Genomic DNA, 21,247 nt, shown 5'->3' with positions numbered 1-21,247 from the left:
GATGTAACCAGGTATCAATAAAATCCTAAAGTTGAAATACTGGAAAATGTATCCACGAGGTCTGGGATTACTACACTCTTACATTAAAGTTATAGCATCCTGGTTTGATTGATAAAAGATAATAATACATATGAAATTTCTAGATTATTACCTTTGGACAGTGGAGGACTCTTACATGACACCAGACACAAATAAGTTTGTTTCAAACTTTAAATTTGAATGTTTGTCTCTTATGAAACCAAACAAGCATTTACATGCATATCATGAAACCTGGAGTACAGTATTTCACCATTCTCAAAAATCATTTAAGTTTAAACAAAAACTCGGCTGTTAAAAAAAAATGATAATAATTAAAAAAAAAAGAACCCAGAAAACAAATCCTATCTAGCTGCAGCGTTACTTATAGTTGTGCACAACCACCTAGTTAATAAGAGGTATGAGCTCAGTTTTGTTTGTCTTTCTTTTCTTGGGGAAGTGTCCAAAAAAAAAAAAAATCAAATCAAATAGTTTCTTGATGGTGCCTTTAACCCTGAAGTCTTTTAATCCATGTAAGGGGCGATCTTACTTGAAGAGAAGAATAGATGACTGGAAAAGTTAGTTAAATCCCACTTGGTCGATGTCTGCAGAGCGGTCCAATCGGCAGTGGAGAAGATGGCGGCCCCTTCTCGCCCGTCTCCCGCGCTGACACAGTCACACAAGCAGGATCACTATTTCAGAAGTAAGATTTTAGAAACAATATTCCGACAGATACTCCACGGCAGTACTAGTATTGAAGCACTTGCATTACTCCTTGACTCCCTGTCTCTCTCAAGAGTAAAGACCAAGCTAGGAATCTCGGTGTTATTATGGATGCCGATCTCAACTTTAACAAACACATCAATACCATTACAAGATCTGCCTTTTATCATCTTAAGAATATAACCAAAGTACGGGGTCTTATGTCAAAACCTGATTTAGAAAAGCTGATACACGCTTTCATTACCAGCAGGTTAGACTACTGCAATGGTCTTCTCTCCGGTCTCCCCAAAAAAACTCTGGGGCGGTTACAGCTCATCCAGAATGCTGCTGCCAGAGTTCTGACTAAGACTAAGAAAACAGAACACATTACACCAGTTCTTAGGTCACTGCATTGGCTTCCAGTGTGCCATAGAATTGATTTTAAAATCCTGCTGCTTGTCTATAAAGCGCTAAATGGCTTAGCTCCAAAATACATTTCTGACCTGCTCCTATAGGATATGAGCCACCCAGACCTCTGAGGTCATCTGGGACCGGTCTGTTAGTTGTTCCCAGGGTGAAAACTAAATCAGGTGAAGCTGATTTTAGAAATTATGCTCCCAGTTACTGGAATAAACTTCCAGAAGCACTGAGATGTACTCCCACTGTCAGCTCTTTTAAAAGTCGGCTCAAAACGTTCCTTTTCTCTGTGGCCTTCTGCTAAATCATCTGTATGTAGATGTAACAGGTGTTATCTTTATTTATTTCTTTTATTTATGTTTTACCTATTTTATACAAAATTATTCATCAATTGGCCTCACAAACAGGATCCCAACAGGAGTCTAGAGGAACTCTGGTGAGTAGTTTCTCCGCTCTGATGAAGTTTATAATTGTAATTGTTTAGATGATCTGTGTATTGGTCTAAAGGACCATTTACAAGTCCTATGGGGGCTGTGGGGCCTGCCTACAGGGTGGGGTAAGACCACTGGAAAGACTCTAGGCTCCTTGGAAGAATCCTTCAAGATCTCGTCTAAATTGATTTCCTTTTGAGAGGAATTGAGGGAGTCACTCTCAGAGAAGCTCCGGTGTTTCCGGGAGGTCTTTTAGGTGGTGATTATCTTTGAATATCCTCAGGGGTAAGGCACACTTAGTTTGATACTGGCTGACCAGAAGTGTCACCAGTGTGAGAGTCACTGCTCAATATCTTTCTTTCTTTTCTAATGTGATTTTAAATAGTTGTGAAGGGTGTATGTATTTTTTCTGTTTTATGTGAAGAACATTGTATTTGCTTTGTGTATGAAATGTGCTATATAAATAAAGTTTGCAGAAAGTTTGCCTTATTTTCTTATACAGAGCTCATACACAATGTTCTCTTTCTCTCTTCAGGAGTTTTCACAGTGCAATACACATGTGCCATCCATCCACACAACATGGCATTACCGTAAAGCACTTTGACTGCCCAAAAATTGTACAGCCCTTGCCTTGTGTGTATTTGGATCAAAATGCAACAGAAAATGCAAGATGAAATTGATTACTACAGTGTGAGTTCATTATGTGGGTTACATCGACACACAGGGACATGAGGGGTAAGTGAAGGGTTTCATTCCAAAAAACTATAAATTTTGAGGGAAAGTCTGCTGCCTGAAATTCATGTCTTCATATTAAAAAAATACAGTTGATTCCTGGTATCGAAAATGTTTGGTTTTGTATGTCAGTTTTCAGTAGTTTAACATTAGAGTAGATGTCACTGTTTTCAAATGGTGGATATATCGTTTTGTAATGAATCTCCTCCAGCTGATATAGGATGTTTCCCTCCAGCTTCTTCTCCTCCACCTCCACCACTAGGGGCGCTCTCCACCAAACCAGCTCCTCCTCATCCTCGGGGCAGACTGAAGGTGCTGCACAGCCTCCTGCAGACTAAACATATCACACCAGTGTAGTTAAAACAGGTTCCTCACATTATACTTTTTAAAATCCCATACAACCTTTAATGTCTTGACAGGATTTGATGATTTCGGTCAGCGTTCAGTGTGAAATGTTTATTACAAAATGACTGCAAGTTTACAATTATGTGAAATATGATTGTATATTGGAACAGAACATTTTTTCCACAACATTTCCAAAGTTTTTGTGCAGTTTCCAAACTTTTCAAGACCAAGAAATGATCAAATCCACTTGCCATGTATTTCAAGGTTTTCCAGACCGTTCCCTGAATTGAAGGTCATGTTTATAAAGTCTTCCCTTCATGCCTCCTCCACAACTGAATATTCATTTACGTTACGGTCCGCCAGCAGTCCATTCATTCCTATGGGAGACAGTTTTGACGGAGCGATAACGCAACGCCCCCTTCTGGACAATCGGTTGCGTTGGCAGCGGAGTGACGGATACGTTGGAAAAACCCAACTTTGCTTTGTCTCCAGTCCGTCTTGACTTCGTTAACTTAAGCAAAAGTTGTATTCTTGACTGGATTCAAGAGCTATTTTTGATTTTTTTTTTCTTTTAATACAATAATAAATGACTGAGAAAGTCCATATGCTGTGTATGTAAAAACGACACCTGTTCTATTATATGTAGGCTAAGCAATTAATTAATTAATTCAAACCTTTATTTAAACTCAAAGAACCATTGAGGGTGCCCTCCCAGCAAGCAATAGATGTAATTTCAACGTCTCGGCTAGATATAGCCCCGATTTAGTCTGGCTATGTGTTACCCACTTCTAGCCAAAATGATCTTGAAATTGGTTAGATTTAGTTTTTGCCGACGCAGCTTGCGAGATGTATGATATTCCATCATGTAAGCAAAGTCAACAGTGATTACAAGGTATTTGGTTTCATTTCTTTGACATGGTCTATGAGTAGCCACGATTTAGCTCCCAATTGGCCGGCTATTTGTAGCCCATTTGTAGCCCACTTCTAGCCAAAACTGTTTAATTGTAGTTTTTGCCGAGGCAGCTTGTGAGATGGATAATATCCCATCATGTTTGCAATGTCAATAATAAATACAAGGTGTTAGTATCATTTCATTTCATGGTCTATGTGTAGCCACGATTTAGCTCTGAATTGGACCGGCAACGTGTAGTCTGCTTTTAGCCCATCCAGCGAAATCGAGGCTATCAATTGCCGTCATTTCAACGGCTTGGCTATAGCCCTGATCACTGGCTATGTGTATTCCACTTCTAGCCAAAATATTGTTAAAATTAGTAGTTTTCGCCCACGCAACTTGTGAGGTGCATGGCATCAGATCATGTTAGCAAGTCAACTATGAAAACAAACTGAGATTAGTATCATTTCATTGAAATGGTCTAGCCTATGTATGGCCACGATTAAGCTCTGAATTGGACCGGCTACGTATAGCCTGCTTACGCCCATCCGGCGAAGTTAGCATTAACGTTTGAATTAGCATTATTTTTTGCTGTTACACATTCATATACACCATTCTCCGTATTTGACTTTCTTTCATTTTACCAGTAAATACAAAATGCAATTAAAACTGCAAGCAGTGATGAGCGGGCCCTCGCAGCTGTGTGCAAGTCGGGGTGTGCTGCAGTCGGGTGTGTTGCAGCCGCGGCGTCGTTACCGGACACCGACCGGTCGACATGGCACACACCATGAAAATTCCATGTAAATCATGTGGTGATTGTCACACAAGGCTTACTTCCTGTTGCCAGTAGGTGGCGCAATGACTGTGACTCCCAATTGGCCTGTATATGTCCTCAGGCCTGGATTCTTGTCCAGCATGTGAAATCTGGTGCAGATTGGACAATGTACACTCAAGTTAACGCAGCTTCCTGTTTCATGGCGAAACATCAAAATTCGTTGTCACAAGTTTGACGTGGATCCGATCAACCGCCTAGGAGGAGTTCGTTAAAGTACGACCCCTGCAAACGGCCAAAAACGGCCAAAAATGTCACAATCAATTCAAAATGAACGACTTCCTGTTGGTTTTAGGTGCATGGTACCACCAGACTTTTTTTTTAAGTCTGGACATGATACACGTGCCTACCAAGTTTCGTAAGTCTAGGACAAACATACGGCGAGGGATACTCCGTTGAAATTTTGCTCCGGTCATGCTCGGGCCCTAATTATGATTCTCAACCGCTAGAGGGCAGCTGTACTGCTTGAGAGACATGACGACTGGCAACGCAAGACTCGACAGTTAGGAGGCATAATGCTCCGCCCGGTTGAAGGAGCAGTCAGAGGCAGAGCAGAACTGAGCAGTTCACGCCACGTTTACGGCTGATTTGGTTTATCTTGTAAGTCGCTGTGTTTTTGTCTTGTCATGTGTTCATTATGTATCCACATTATTTGTTATCCTGTGCAGGAACCGTGCCATTTTTAGCGGTTAGTAGTGAGTAAGCCAGTGTGGTTAGCTTAACATGCTACCTAGAAAGCACATGTGCTGGCACAATATTCATACACATTTCACAGCAGCAGACAATGGCCCTCATTTACGAAACGAACGTACGACAGAAAACTCGGCGTACGGTCATTTCCACGCAAAGCTCGGCATTTATCAATTTGGACGTGAGCGGAGGCTACGATCAAATCTCACGTCAAGTCTCGACTCGTGTACGCAAGTTCTGGAGTCAGCGTGGACTTGCGGTGCAGCAGAGTAAATCTGGCTGAGTCGGAGAACTGTTAGGATAAGACCATATAGTATTCTGACTGGCATCTAAGCATATGCAGCCACATATTCATCACTTAAAAATATGTAGCCTATGGCAAAATATTCTATTTTGTAAAGGCCTACAGCGACTATGTGTCATACAGCCTATCCCTAACATAAATAGGTATTTTCAAATTGTTTGCAATTAACGGGGTTAACAGTTTTCTGGTGTAAGATTAATATCTCTTTCATTTTGAGATAGCCTACTTTTATGAGGTCTGACCATTTTTTCTTCACCTAAATGTAAAGAATTGCGATGCAAACTATTATATTAGGCTACTATTATATATAGATATATATATAGGCTATACATATCACGGATGTAGGCTATAAATTAAATATTCAAACCTCAGCTGGAATGTCGACGGCAACGCTGTTGACCGCAGCAGTGATTTCTTTCCATGCTGCATTTTTCCGACTTCCTTTGATGCCACTTTTCAGGCTGCCAAATAGAACTAATTGGTTCAATTGGACTTGGCGACGTTAGAGTTTCTATTTCGAGGTCGGAGAAGTTTCTCTTCTTGGACGTATTACGCCTCTCCATGTCGTAAAGTCTGGGGGCGAGGCCTCTAAACCGAGAATATTTAGGGGCGTGATATTTAAATGACGATTGTTTTCAGCCTCTACATTTATCAACGCCCGATCATTCTTACGCTGTGATTGGCGAGATACGAACGTTTCATGAATCACACGTGAACCCTGTCGTAAGATGATTTCTGCGCTCGGCTCTGCGCTGGTTTCTACGTTAGATTGATAAATGAGGGCCAATGTGTATTCAAGTTGCATCTGTTTCTGTATTTCCTAAAACTAGTGCAGTGCCCGTTCAAAACGGGCCTGTTAGCGTTAGCATTCACCTTAGCGGTTAGCCTAGCAGTTGTGTTGTTGTTTAAAATGTTCCATTTTTTTGTTATAAATTATCATGTTTTAATGTTAAGTTGTTTAAAATGTTCCTGTATGTAATTTTTGTAATAAATGCTTTATATATTTATCTTGTTTGTTGGATGGATTGACATTTATTATCAGAACATGTTATATTTGAGTAAAAAGAATCCTTTAGCCATTATTTTGTCGTCTATTAGACTTATGTGATGCCTGCTACCTTAGGTAGAGGGCACTGCCTTTAGTAGGCGGGCCATTGGAACTGATTAGCAGTCCATTTGCCTCATAAGGACAGGTGTGTCAGCCAGCCTTCCTTTGTTTGAGCCTGACAAAAGTTTGGTGTGTAGGGTACTTCTCCTTCCTCTGCAATACAGCTGATGCAGGTAATGCAAGTCTAAGATTGAGATTGAGAAATTGTAGTATGTAGTTCATAGTCTTATATTGTTTTGGTGATTCAGATTTTAGGGTGGCTTTGTCCCTCGGTGATTCCTGTGTGGCCTGTGCTGTAGCCCAGTGGTTATGAGGTAGGCGGTGAGTTTATTATACCTGCCCCTCCACAACATTCATATAAGAATGTGTTACCAATATGCACATGTTCAATACTGTAGGTGTGTTCCTATATGGTGAGGATTCAGACTGGTCCCGCGCTGTAGGCCTTTGACAGACGTTCCAGCGATAGGCCAGTCACCCTTTCCGGTGTTACACCAAGCATATCCTACGCTCCATGCAGGTACCTATTGGTAGTGGTAACAGTAGGGTTAACCCCTCCGAGGTAATGTATGAACATCATCTCTCCAATATAGAGGATTGACACCTGCATTCTTTTCCCTTAGGATTCCATGTCAGGCTGCTGTTTTGCCTAGTGTTGTTTTGCTTAATGTGACTTTGTCCAGCAACTTATTTGATTGTTTTATTTGAACTGTTTTATCTGAAGAGCACTGGAAATTATATGTTTTTATATTGTGTATGAGACCATTCCTGCTTTCGTACTGGAATTTTATATTGTTGAAGACGTCGTATTGTTAAAAATAAGCTTGTTCATGAACCAACTATTTCATCGTGTACTAGACCTTGCATTTGTATCTTTCTTTCTTTTGAGCAGAGGGACCGCACTGCGGGGAGTAGACTGGGTCCTAATGTGTGTTCACTGCATGCGGTGTGGTAAGCTTTTGGTATGGTGAGCTTTAAAGTTTGCAGTTAACCCTCTTCACCTAGCGTTCATTGGATCTGCTGTATCCTAGTGTGTATTGTGCACGTGGTGTGTCGTTATTGGGGTTGTAGTATCTCCCTGCAGTATGTGCCCTTGTCTCACTCTGCCCCCTAGTGATGGCTTTTCTAAATTATTGCTCTGCTGTTACAACCTGCATCAGGCTAGTCAAATATTTTATCCATATTTATGATTTGTAATAAAGAGATTATTGTTGGACTAACCTGTTCCTTTTAGTTTCTTTGCAGCAGTTTTTCTCTTTTTCTACAGCAAATTCAATAAACATTTTGTGTGTACCGAATGCACGTCTCCCGCTCTGTCTCTAACCTTTTAAATCTAACATTGTGGTAAGGCCCAAGTATTTGGTTGGGTCTGTACGTCCTAGGCCATAGGTGGTACAGGACAATTTCCTATTTCTACTGGGCCCGGTCACACTTATATATGTAGTTGTTCAATAGCCGTCTAACTGATGGCTAGGCTATACTTGGGCTATGGTTGGACGTCTACTAAACTTTCACTGACAGCTCATATTTAACCGTGTTTTAGCCTAGACGTCAGGTCTATGTGTAGACGGCTTTTAGACGTCTTTTAAACGCAAAATTGCTTGCTGGGCTCATTTACAATCGAGTTTCAAGTTACAGACAAGTTAAAAGTTTAAAAATAAATAGGACAAGACATAGATCAGAATAAAGAAAATCAGTTAAAACAGTAACACATTGAAGCAGGGAGGTTTGTGAGTTTGATAGGGTCTAAAGTTCCAATCCAGCATCATTATCTCATTGATACTGGACTGGAACTTTGGACCTTATCAAACTCGCTCAAAGGTGAGGTGGTAGCTTTCCAACAAGGTACCACTAATGTTTGATGATGCCATGAATGATACCAATGTTTATTACGCCTCTCTGCCAGAGAAGACCAACCCACTTTATCATACAGAATACAAACCTGAGTACCATAGCCATCACCAGTAATAAATCAGAGGCCCGAATGATAGACTGTGTTGGGGTTTAAGAGTGGAAGGAGTAGCATTTCTATAAATTACAAGAACAATGAAGAAGAGTGTCCCACCCCCCCACCCCCCTTAATTGAGATGCCGTATATTGGCTCCATTTGCCCAAATTAAGTTCTGGTGTCAGGTATGGAAACTTCGCTGCCAAATGGAAAAACTAAGACAAACGTGAAACTTTTACTTTGAAAAAACCCAGCAATTTCCTTTCCAGTTATGACTACTTCCTGTTATTTTTCCTTGGAGTTGGAGGCTAAAAGTGCCTCACAAGCAGAATTGTGTTTCCACAGTTGTAAAACACAATACGCATTTGTCTTTAGAGACATGAATGGTGATACGTAATTGTAAACCGAGGATTGTACCTGCAAACTGAGGGCTACAATCCTGTTTATAGATTTACAGAACTGAGATTGGGTTTTCAAATCACTTTTTTACAGTTGAAGCATTTCACAATTTTGAGTTTATGTACGATTTGTTTTGGGGGAAATATAAATCCATATGAACAGCTGCAGAGGAAGAGTGACAACAATACAGCAGACCGATACTGTGATGACAGGGAAATTCTCTTTTCCTTTTCACCGTCCAGGGAGGTCAGAGGTGTCAATGTAGTCATGTCCAAAACTGACTAGGAAAATAAATTAACTGCAATAAGATTAACATTTACCTGCAGTAAGAGGCGGAGCAACACTGGAGAGACAGGAGTGTGTCAGCGTCACATTCCTGAAGTGAAACTGAAAGTAACTCAGAGCGACAGCACTGCTGCAGTTAGAAGAGTCTCTCTCTTTCTCTCGAAAGAAAAATAAACCTAAGTTCATCAGGCCTTTCTCAACAATACAGCAGAGTCTTAGACGAACACAGGTGAGTACAGCAGATAATATTTACTGTTTAAACAGAGAGCAGTGACACATAATTGAGCTGTATCCAGATGGGATGTTTCCCTGTTTTCATTTTGCACTGATACTTGTCAAATGACGTTTTCAGCGAACTCAAAATTACTTTTGATAATAATCTAACTTTGATATTTTTTAATATGAATATTCAAGAATTATGTGTTACAGTATTGTTATTTCACACTTTCACTTTAGGTCTCAGTGTCTAGATATGTCTGCTGCCAGCTGTCTCCTATCTGAAGAGCAGTTTCTGTGCTCCATCTGTCTGGATGTGTTCACTGGTCCAGTCACCATACCATGTGGACACAACTTCTGCAAAAACTGTATCACACAGCACTGGGATATTAGTGTCCAGTGCCAGTGTCCCATGTGTAAAAAGGTTTTCAAGAGAAGACCTAAGCTGCATGTCAATACTTTCATATCTGAGATGGCTGCTCAGTTCAGAAAGTCAGCTCAGATGAAAGCCAGCAGCTGCCCAGACCAACGATGTGCCAAACCAGGAGAAGTTCCCTGTGACGTCTGCACTGGGACCAAACTGAAGGCCCTGAAGTCCTGCCTGGTGTGTCTGGCCTCCTACTGTGAGACTCACCTGGAGCCTCATCAGAGAAAAACAAGCCTGAAAAAACACAAGCTGATTGATCCTGTGGAGAACCTGGAAGACAGGATGTGTAAAGAGCATGATAAACCACTGGAGCTGTTCTGCAAGACTGACCAGATGTGTGTGTGTCTGCTCTGCACTGTTTTAGACCACAAGTCACATGATATTGTTCCTCTGAAAGAAGAATATGAAGGAAAGAAGGCTGAGCTGGGGAAGACAGAGGCTGAAATTCAGCAGAAGATCCAGGAGAGACAACTGAAGATTCAGGAGATCAAACACTCAGTAGAGCTCAGCAAGGAAGATGCAGACAGAGAGATAGCAGACAGTGTGCGGGTCTTCACTGCTCTGATGCAGTCTGTGGAGAGAGGCCAGGCTGAGCTCATTGAGACAATCGAAGAGAAGCAGAAAACAACAGAGAAACAGGCTGAAGGCTTCATCAAAGAGTTGGAACAGGAAATCTCTGAGCTGATGAAGAGAACCGCTGAGGTGGAGCAGCTCTCACGCACTCAAGACCACCTCCACCTCCTCCAAAGCTTCCCATCCCTGAACACTCCACCACACACCAAGGACTGGACAGAGGTCAGTGTCCATCGCTCATCATATGAGGGGACTGTGAGGAGAGCTGTGGCTCAACTGGAGGAGACTCTCAGGAAAGAGATGGAGAAGCTGTCTATTGATCCTGAGCTGAAGAGGGTCCAGCAGTATGCAGTGGATGTGACTCTGGATCCTGATACAGCACAAGCCTATCTCATCCTGTCTGATAATGGGAAACAAGTAAATCATGGTAATGTAAAGAAGAATCTCCCAGACAACCCAGAGAGATTTTCTTCTTGTACCTGTGTTTTAGGAAAGCAGAGCTTCTCTTCAGGAAGATTTTACTACGAGGTTCAGGTTAAAGGGAAGATTAAGTGGGATTTAGGAGTGGCCAGAGGGTCGATCAGCAGGAAGGAAAAAATCACACTGAGCCCAAAGAATGGCTACTGGACTGTATGGTTGAGGAATGGAAATGAGTACAAAGCTTCTTCTGGCCCTCCTGTCCTCCTGTCTCTGAAATCGAAGCCTCAGAAGGTGGGGGTGTTTGTGGATTATGAGGAGGGTCTGGTCTCCTTTTATGACGTAGATGCTGCAGCTCTTATCTACTCCTTTACTGGCTGCACCTTCACTGAGAAACTCTACCCATACTTCAGTCCCTGTACAAATGATGGTGGCAAAAACTCTGCCCCTCTGATCATCTTGCCTGTCAATCACACAGATTAGACTAATCATTTGTTTTTCTCAGATAGGATTCATTGTCATTTATGATAACAAATTTACTAGAGCTGCAACGATTAATCGATTAGTTTTCAACTATTAAATTAATCGGCAACTATTTTGACAATCGATTAATCGGTTTGAGTAATTTTTTTAAGAAAAATAAGTCAAAATTCTCTGATTCCAGCTTCTTAAATGTGAATATTTTCTGGTTTATTTACTCCTCTATGACAGTAAACTGAATGGCCCTCATTTATGAAACGAACGTACGACAGAAAACTGGCCGTACGGTCATTTCCACGCAAAGCTCGGCATTCATCAATTTGGACGTGAGCGGAGGCTACGATCAAATCTCACGTCAAGTCTCGACTCGTGTACGCAAGTTTTCGAGTCAGCATGGACTTGCGGTGCAGCATAGTAAATCTGGCTGAGTCGGAGAATTGTTATTAGACCATATATTCTGACTGGCATCTAAGCATATGCAGCCACATATTCATCACTTAAAAATATGTAGCCTATGGCAAAATATTCTATTTTGTAAAGGCCTACATCGACTATGTGTCATACAGCCTATCCCTAACATAAATAGGTATTTTCATATTGTTTGCAATTAACGTTGTTAACAGTTTTCTGGTGATTAATTAAGATTAATTTCTCTTTCATTTTGAGATAGCCTACTTGTTTGAGGTCTGACCATTTTTTCTTCACCTAAATGTAAAGAATTGCGATACAAGCTTTATATTAGGCTACTATTATATATATATATAGGCTATAAATATCACGGATGTATAAATTAAATATTCAAACCTCAGCTGGAGTTCGATTGTTGATCGCTGTTGACTGCAGCAGTGATTTCTTTCCATACTGCATTTTTCCGACTTCCTTTGATGACTTTTCAGGCTGCCAAATAGAACTAATTGGGTCAATTGGACTTGGGATGTTAGAGTTTCTATTTCGAGGTCGGAGAAGTTTCTCTTCTTGGACGTATTACGCATCTCCATGTCGTAAACTCTGGGGGCAAGGCCTCTAAACCGAGAATATTTAGGGGCGTGATATTTAAATGACGATTGTTTTCAGCCTCCACATTGATCAACGCCCGATCATTCTTACGCTGTGATTGGCGAGATACGAACGTTTCATGAATCACACGTGAACCCTGTCGTAAGATGATTTCTGCGCTCGGCTCTGCGCTGGTTTCTACGTTTGATTGATAAATGAGGGCCAATATCTTTGGGTCGACATTTGAGGATGTCATGTTGGGCTTTGGGAAACACTGATCGACATTTTTCACCATTTTCTGACATTTTATAGACCAAACAACTAATCGATTAATCGAGAAAATAATCGACAGATTAATCGACAATGAAAATAATTGTTAGTTGCAGCCCTAAAATTTACACATACGTTGTTGTTTTTCCAGGTAACTGTTATAGCCATTCTAATGTTTATTCTTTTTTCTTTATAAAACAACAGAAAAAACACTTCACAGACTTGTCTTAAGCACATTTGAAGATGATTTTTTTCTTTCAATGGAGCGCTCAACTGAGAGAAGAATCAGACAAACCCCCTGTTGGTGAAAAAAGCCCAGTAACTACTAATGTGTCTTGTCTCTTTACCTTTATCCTTCTTGGCAAAATGATTTAGTTTTATCATGGAAAAAAAAAACAATGTTAGTTAAAGTTAAAGAAAGGTTAAACTCCAAATTCTGGTTAATATATTCTGTATTTTTCTTTATATCCTGTTTTTCTTTTATGTATGGTATTACTACTTGTTGCAGAGGGATCATAAAAACTTCATTGAATCTAATCACTATTGCAGGAGTGTGAAAACTACCAATTTTCCAGTTTCATTGTAACATGTCCAGGTGATGAACTAAAAAGGTGATTACTGTCATAGCAGTGTACATATACTGAGCATTTTAATTCCTAATGAGCATTTTATTGAAAAAGAATGATTTCTGCAATCTACTGTATGCTTCTCAAATTAAAAGAATTTACTGAAATAAATAAAAGCCAATAGAAAGAGCTTGTATGGTTACATGACTGTTATTTTCCTGCATAGGCTACTTAAATTATTTAATGTTTGACTGATATCAAAGCTTGAAAAATGTCTTTACTTTAAAGGTAATCAACACATAGAGAACAGAAATGAACCATATCTATTCCACACTGATTAAACAGACAAGTCATAAGATTAGAAATACAATCAGCTGTTCTCAGTCATTGTTGCCATGAGCTGTGGACCTCCAATATGGCCGCCAGAGGGCAGCATCCATCAGCTGAAAGCCCTCTATAGAATATGATAACCTGATCCTCACAGAAATGTCCTCTGTCAGCAGTCTGCTGTTCAGAGAGCACTTCCTCTGTTCTTTCTGTCTGGATGTGCTCAACAATTCACACAACTTGTGTAAAACCTGAATCACACACACTGGGAGAGGAGGATCACACTCTGAATGTACAACAAATCAATGAGGCAACAACACACACATTCATGGACACACACACTCTTACACACACTGTAATGATTAAGATGTAATGAAGATAGAGTTGCTGTCTCTTTCTGTCTGGCCAGGTGTGTGTTGCTGTATGAACAGCTGCACAGGAAGAGTGACAACAACACAGCAGACTGATACTGTGAAGACAACTGGGAAATTCTCTTTTCCTTTCCACCGTCCAGGGAGATCAGAGGTGTCAATGTAGTCATGTCCAACACTGACTGAGGAAACAAAACATTACCAGTTTACCTGATCATCAGTTCATCAGGCCTTTCTCAACAATACAGCAGAGTCTTAGACGTACACAGGTGAGTACAGCAGATACTATTTACTGTGTTGAAACATATAATTGAGCTGTATCCAGACAGGATGTTTCCCTGTGTTCATAATAGACTGACACTTCAAGTTTCAATTAAGTGCAATTTTTTTTTAAACTAAAATTACTTTTGTTAGTATTCCAATAATCTAACTTTGATATCTGTTTATACATAAAGTAGGCCAAAGGCTTCTCTGGTGCCTTGATCTTACAGTATAAAACATACTATTCTGCTGTAGAGTCACCATTTTAAATTTTGAAAAAAATGTCTTTGGTGACAATGACAACATTAGGATACATAGGTGGTCACCTGTGTATAATTTGCTTTAACAAATACAAACTCCCTCTAAAATGTATTTTTTAAAGTTTTGAGAACAAAATAAACAGCTGTCCCACTCAGAGAAGAATTTGAGTCAAGAGGGCACAGAAAATGTGACACAGCAACCGCTAAACTTTCCTCTATATTGCAGGTGCAACTCGTCTAGTACTCGGCTTCAACTGTGAATGAAGCATCACGCTCTTTTCAATCCATTATTTCTATACATTACCTTCAAGCTGCGGCTGAGTAAACCATGCATGCGAGGGCTGGTTATCCATGTGAAGGGTCGTGTTTGGAGCTGAACAACTAGCTTGAACATCTTCAACAGATGCTGTAGATGTTTCACAATCCATTAACTCCTGTACACCATCTGCTGTTTTCTCCAGTTTCACAGGTTTCCACATTTACTACACACAAGTAAAGAAATGAATTACTTGCTTGCCACTTCATAACCATTATTTGGGGGCAACATCCATCATTCGTTTAAGCAATGACAAGCAGTAACACACTATTAGCCTATAGGCTGTTGAAAGAATAGCCTATAGGGCCCACCAGGCCCAAAGCTGCATGGCTTTGTGAGGGCTGCCCACTAGGGCCCCAAACTTTGGGGCCCACACATGGCCACCATTTCTCAAGGGGCCTAATTTTCAGCCAACATTAGCCCCACAAAGGGCTGTGTGGGTCCAAAAAGGGCTTGTTTGCATGTTTTCCCTGCACTTGGAAAATCCAAAAACACACAACTTGTTTAAAGGATTCAAAATGTAATTAATATTAAAGATATTTATACAATAAAACCATGCATATAACACTTTAAATAGTAAATAAAAATATAACACTGAAGATCATTTTAATAGCAAAGATAGGGAAGCAAAGGTATGGCTAAGCTACTCAATAACAATGCAATAAATACATTAGTTAAATATCAAAACAAACATGTAACAAAGGAGGAGGAAAAACGTTACATAAAACTACACAACCTCAGCCACAATATATCAGCTGATTCAATCACAGCATCTGAGCTGACACAAAATGTTATTCACTAAGGTGGATAGAAGATCTACGGAAGCGTAATGCATTCACTTGAGAAAAAAGTTTTTGCCCTGTTTTTCTGAATGAACAAGCTAATTATCTCAGAATTCGGAGAAAAGTTTTCATGGAAAAAAAGTTCTGCTCTGTTTTTCTGAATTAACAAGATAATTATCTCAGAATTCGGAGAAAAGTTTTCAAGGAAAAAAAAAATAATTCTGCTGTTTTTCTGAATTGAGATATCTCAAAATCCCAAGAGAAGCTCTCATTCCTACTTGAGAGCTCGATTTCATGGAAGCAAACATGTCCCGCCTGTTTAGTTGAATCCAGTTTTCTTCTGCTTTTGGTTTGAAACATTGGGAGACACTTGTGTCTTTAAGTAATATAGATGGTCTTGCAACCGTAGGCTACTCCATGCAGGTGAGAGCTCCTCACAGGATTTTGAGGTATCTCGTTAATCCTACTATAAAATGAGGAAAAAACTGTCCGTCCGTCTGTCTGCATCCATTTTGCTCCTCGATGGGTTGGCCAATCAATCTGAAACTGCACATGGGCATTGAGCATTGGCATAGGCAGGGACTGACGAAGCTGATTTTTCCATTTTCCCAAATTTATGCTGTTTATGCACATTTTTGGCAAGTCTGCGCAGAGTTGTGGCGCGCGCATCCCTGGGTATGGACTAGTTCAGAAAAACAGAGCAGATTTTTTTTTTTCCATGAAAACTTTTCTCTGAATTCTGAAATAATTATCTTGTTAATTCAGAAAAACAGAGCAGAATTTTTTTTCATGAAAACTTTTCTCAGAATTCTGAGATAATTATCTTGTTAATTCAGAAAAACAGGGCAATTTTTTTCTTCTTAATTACACATTACGCTTCTGTAAAGATCGCTGTGCACAGAATGTTCAAAATGTTCATCTTGTTACTGCAGTTTTTGTTGTTCTATAGCCAAGTCAGCTGCATTTGAAGCTGATTGCATAGCTCTGCATCACCTTTCTGGAGTTAAGGTCCACTGTAGCGAGGAGTTTCTGCAGACTGAAGATGCTCCAAAAGCACTCTGAAGCCATAAGCCAGGACATGTTGGAGGTGACAGCGTTGTTCTCTGAGGTCTTGAGGGTGATGAGAAGTAGGTGCATACTTGATAGATGTCTATGGAACTATACAAGATATGCAAAGTGAAAAAGATGGACATGAACAGATAATTATATACACAGAAACTGTAACATGAATTTATGTAGAGGACACTTACCTCATCTGTGCCAATCCAGTTTGTTAGTGGCTTCTCCTTAAAACCTGTCAGTCTGAGAGCTGTTGCTACTTCTATGGTCTTCTCATGGCTGCCCGAAACAAAAATACGCATGAGAATATTTACTGACAGTCTCAATCAGAATTGTATGTAGAGAATGGGTCATGCATTTACATCACAGAAAGAAAATATCTTCAGATAAACTAAGTGCATACCTAGACCAACAAATTAACAGAAGCATTGTGGCAACATCTTGCTATATTTAGCTAGCCAGCTACAGCACTGTTTGTAAATGTGTGAATTAATACCAAAATTGATTTGAAAGCTTGTCAGTTCGCCCAGGCAGTGGGTGTTATCTTATTTCTCTAGCTAGCTACATAGCTTAATGCTTTGACCTTGGCATCTTTTTCTTTCAACATGATAAATGCTTAATACAATTATAAATCAAGTCTTTCAGCTGCAATACATTCCCGTGAATGCTCACGAACAATTTTGGGTATGACTGGTGGCGTTAATTGAAGCCCAAATCGAAATGTTTAGGTAACTTATCAGCTAACTAGCTAGCAGCGATTGCTAACGTTAGCGCGCTAGCTAACGATTAGCTTGTTAAGTGACATTTTAGTAGAAATCCAACAGCTGGCCAACTAACGTTATAACCCATTCCCTTCGTGCTTTCTAACATCTGATTCTTTAAGCAAACGTTAGCTAAGTAGCCTCAGGCTGAAACAACTAATGTTCACATAAGGTAGAGTGACATCAAAAACGCACCCAAATGCTCACTCAAACATCAACTAACGTTACCTATTGTTTACTTAGCTGAAGTTGGCAAGTTGCACCAAATTCAGTCGTCAGGTTAATACTTTATTTGGTTAGCCAACTAGCAAACAAAATAGTCACATTTCAGCTATTAAAAACTAGTTTGTTTGGTTAGCTGCAGGATATTAGATGCAGACTAAATCATTTGGCCTGTAATTATGGGGCAGCTGTGGCTCAGGAGGTAGAGCGGATCGTCCACTAATCAGACGGTTGGTGGTTTGATCCCCGGCTCCTCCAGTCTGCATGTCGAAGTTTCCTTGGGCAAGATACTGAACCCCAAATTGCTCCCGATGGTTGCGCCAGCACCCTGCGTGGTAGCTTGCCGCCATCGGTGTATGAATGTGTGTGTGAATGGGTGAATGCAGGCATTGTAAAGCGCTTTGGATAAAAGCGCTATATAAATGCAGTCCATTTACCATTTAATTATGTTATTTTTTGGGGGGACAGTAAAGCAAAAATTGCGATACTCACAGCACATGGTGTCCCCCCTGGAGTCATGCGACAGTTGTTGAGGCTTAGTAAAAAATATCTAGTACCTAATAAAAATAAATAAGTTAAAGAAAACAATAAAATAAATAATGTTTTGATATTTCACTTGCTGGTAAAAAACAAAGTCCTATTGTTAAGGCAATCATACAAAAAGGAGAGGCATCTGCCATTGGTGTTCATCTTCAAATCTTTACATCCAGATATTCAAATATCACTGAGTCATGCCAATATGCAGATTATGTGCATAGCCAGTTTAACCATTATAGAAAGCCAGTATGGGCTTTATGTGGGCTGGCCCAAGTGTGGGCAGCCTACAAAAAACCCATACGCGGCCTATAGGAGGGGAAAAGACTGTGGGCCCCGCATGGGCAAAACCACAGTGGGCCCTTGTGGGATTAGGTTTGCCCCAGCTCACACTGCCCACAAAAACCCCACAGTGGCAGGGGCTTGTTTGGGACATTATTTCACCAAATAGCCTAACATAGTTCTTGAGTAGCAGGTAAATGACGTGTGTGCTAAGTGACACATCACAATGTGATTTAGTAAGATTTACCTTCAGTTCATGTCAGTTTAACTCTTCCTGTATCTTCATAATGTGCCACAGATAGTGAAGTAACGCTAGCTAGTCAATTATTTTCTTATTTCCTTTCATCTCTATTTTTTTAAATACTCTTCAAAGAAATATCAATAGCTACTGTTAAATGTCACTAACGTTACTGTTAAGTTACTATGGATGTTCTACATCAGCGGTTCTCAACCTGGGGGGGGGGGTCGCGAGATTATTTTGGGGGGTCGCGGGATGGTTGTCAAAACAAAAGAAAGAAAAGAAAAATTTGATAAATATTTTTTGAGTGATTTTTTCCATTAACTCTCCCATACAATGATAAAATATATAATGTATAGATAATATATATAATAAATAGTCATTATAAAAACAGATTTGAGTGAAATGAGTGTGTCAATGCGTGCGCGCGCACACTGGAGGGCGCCAAGAAGTCGTCTCCTCCAGCTTGGGTGGCACAGTTACAGGTGCTTGGCCAAGCTAGCTACCTATTACTGCAAATAAGTGGCTGAATATGGAGCGGTGGCTTCTCAAAAAAAGTCTGCCAGCTCAAGATGCGGACCAAGAAGAGATGTGTGAACGTGGGCCTGAAAGTACACCGTCAATTGAAAAGCGTAAGGTTCCAGCGGTTCCGACAGATTCCCTGGCCTCCACCAAGCGTCGGAAATATCAGTCTGAGTTTCTGCAGTACGGATTCACGTGCCTAGCCAAAAATGAAGTGGAATATCCACAATGTGTACTGTGTTCTGAAGTGCTTGCCCACGAAAGCTTGAAAACGGTGAAATTGAAGAGACATTTGCAAACCAAACACCCATCCCACATTGACAAACCATTAGATTTTTTTCATCGCAAGGAGGGAGAACTGCGGAGCCAGAAGACGGCTGTACGTGAGCACGCTACAATCCCTGCCAGAGCCCTGTTGGCTTCATATGAAGTGGCATACCTAGTTGCTCAGTCGAAAAAGCCCCATACTATTGCCGAGAGCCTGATCCGCCCAGCAGCGATTGCAATGGCCAAAGCTATGCATGGTGACAAAATAGCTAGCACGCTTGAGACTATTCCAGTGTCTAATGACACAATGGCGAGGCGCATTGGTGACATGGCAAACGACATAAAAGTCCAGCTCATTGACCGAGTGAAGAAAAGTGGAAGATTTTCCCTGCAAATTGACGAATCAACGGATGTATCCAGTGATGCGCAGTTGCTTGTTTTTGCAAGATACAGCTACGAGGGGAAAATGTACGAGGATATGTTGTTTTGCTCGACACTCGAGGGAACTTGTACTGGTCGTGACATTTTTAACAAACTGGACAGTAAAATGCGCGAGGAGGGGCTAAATTGGAAAAATTGTATCTCTGTGTGTACAGATGGAACTGGCGCCATGCAGGGGACAAGAAAGGGACTAAAGGCTAAAGTTTTGGAAGTGGCGCCGCATGTCAAATTCACTCATTGCATTATTCACAGAGAGGCCCTCGCTAGCAAGAACCTCGAGCCATAACTCCGCGACGTTCTCCAAACAGCCATTAAAGTTGTGAACTTCATCAAATCTCGCCCGGTGAATACCAGACTGTTCGCCACACTCTGTCATGAAATGGGATTGGAACACGAATCTCTCCTGTTTCACACAGAGGTCAGATGGCTCTCACGGGGGAAAGTATTAACCAGATTATTTGAACTGCGTGAAGAGGTCCGTATCCTCCTATCAGATTGCGGGTCCCCCCTCGCTGACCACCTGACTGACCCCAAGTGGGTTTCTAGCCTTGCATATCTGGCAGGCATATTTGATAAACTGAACTGTCTAAACGTGTCCCTCCAAGGCCCAAACACCAATGTCCTCACGCTTTCTGACAAGGTTACAGCGTTTACTAGGAAGCTGGAGCGGTGGGCCGCGCGAGTCGAGGAGGGCAGTGTTGAAATGTTCCCTGAGCTCGAGGACTTCATGGACAATTCTGACCTAAGCATCCAAACGATGAAAGGAGTTATTGCTACTCACCTCAGAAGCCTGCTTGACCATTTCAATAGGTACTTCCCAAAAGACAACACCCCAGAGAGAAACGACTGGATACGCCAGCCTTTCACCACCTCCAATGTCCAACACCTGTCATCGGAACTTGAGGATGCGCTCTTGGACCTCTCCTCTGACCGCACATTACAGACCGGTTTTGCATCATGCACACTGGAGGAATTCTGGCTGTCAGTGGCTGCAGAATACCCAGGACTATCGAAGGCTGCCATGGATATACTTATTCCTTTTGGATCTACTTATCTATGTGAGAAGACATTTTCCTCACTGACATTTATCAAGAACAAATACAGATCACGGCTCGTCAGAGTTGAAGATGATCTTCGTGTCGTAGTCTCCAGCATCAAACCAAGAATACAGCTGCTTTGTTCAAAGAAACAGGCCCAGCCATCCCACTAAAACGAGTAAGTGAATGCTATCGCTGTTACAAAGGGAAAAAACTGATAATACAAGCCTATATGCCTTTACAGGTCTAACTTAAAAAAAACCGAATCAACAGATTGAGAATCGCTATTACAAAAGGGGAAAAAATACAAAACGAGATGAATGATAATAGGCTACAAGCCTACAACAGGCCTAACTGTTATAAGAACTGGGAATGAACTGGGAATATAAGCCTGAATGGACGGAAAGGTATTTGCACTGTGCTTAAAGCCGTTTGAGAATGTATTGGCCCTAGTTTTTGCCTATTGCCTTTATTCAGCTTGTAAAGCAGTCGTGTCGCCTCCTTCACAATGAGTTGTGCTGT

The 21,247-nt window shown here is 40.9% G+C and overlaps 1 protein-coding gene across 2 annotated transcripts; it reads left to right on the top strand.

Annotated features, from left to right (window-relative positions):
- The first annotated feature begins 9,572 nt into the window (after positions 1-9,572).
- On the top strand, positions 9,573-11,266 carry LOC139657678 (E3 ubiquitin-protein ligase TRIM21-like). Of its 2 annotated transcripts, XM_071535588.1 has the most exons (2): positions 9,573-9,799; positions 9,833-11,266. In XM_071535588.1, the coding sequence occupies exons 1-2, from the start codon at positions 9,573-9,575 to the stop codon at positions 11,214-11,216; spliced, it is 1,611 nt and encodes a 536-aa protein (XP_071391689.1). In that variant the 3' UTR covers positions 11,217-11,266. The 2 variants fall into 2 exon arrangements, with proteins under 2 accessions (XP_071391689.1, XP_071391688.1); XM_071535587.1 differs by having other exon boundaries at positions 9,573-11,266.
- Positions 11,267-21,247: the final 9,981 nt, after the last annotated feature.

Source organism: Centroberyx affinis, unplaced genomic scaffold, assembly GCF_046629955.1.
Source record: "Centroberyx affinis isolate AG114_WGS23_722 - 3 ecotype Tasmania unplaced genomic scaffold, CSIRO-AGI_Caff_v1 ptg002739l_1, whole genome shotgun sequence".
In the NCBI taxonomy this organism is placed as follows: Eukaryota; Metazoa; Chordata; class Actinopteri; order Beryciformes; family Berycidae; genus Centroberyx; species Centroberyx affinis.
Note: the sequence above shows the minus strand (reverse complement) of the source record. Positions and strands in the feature narration are given on the sequence as shown.

What these genes read in the sequence shown, in the direction of transcription:
- LOC139657678 (XM_071535587.1), top strand. Translation starts at nt 9,573, where the DNA reads ATGTCTGCTGCCAGCTGTCTCCTATCTGAAGAGCAGTTTCTGTGCTCC.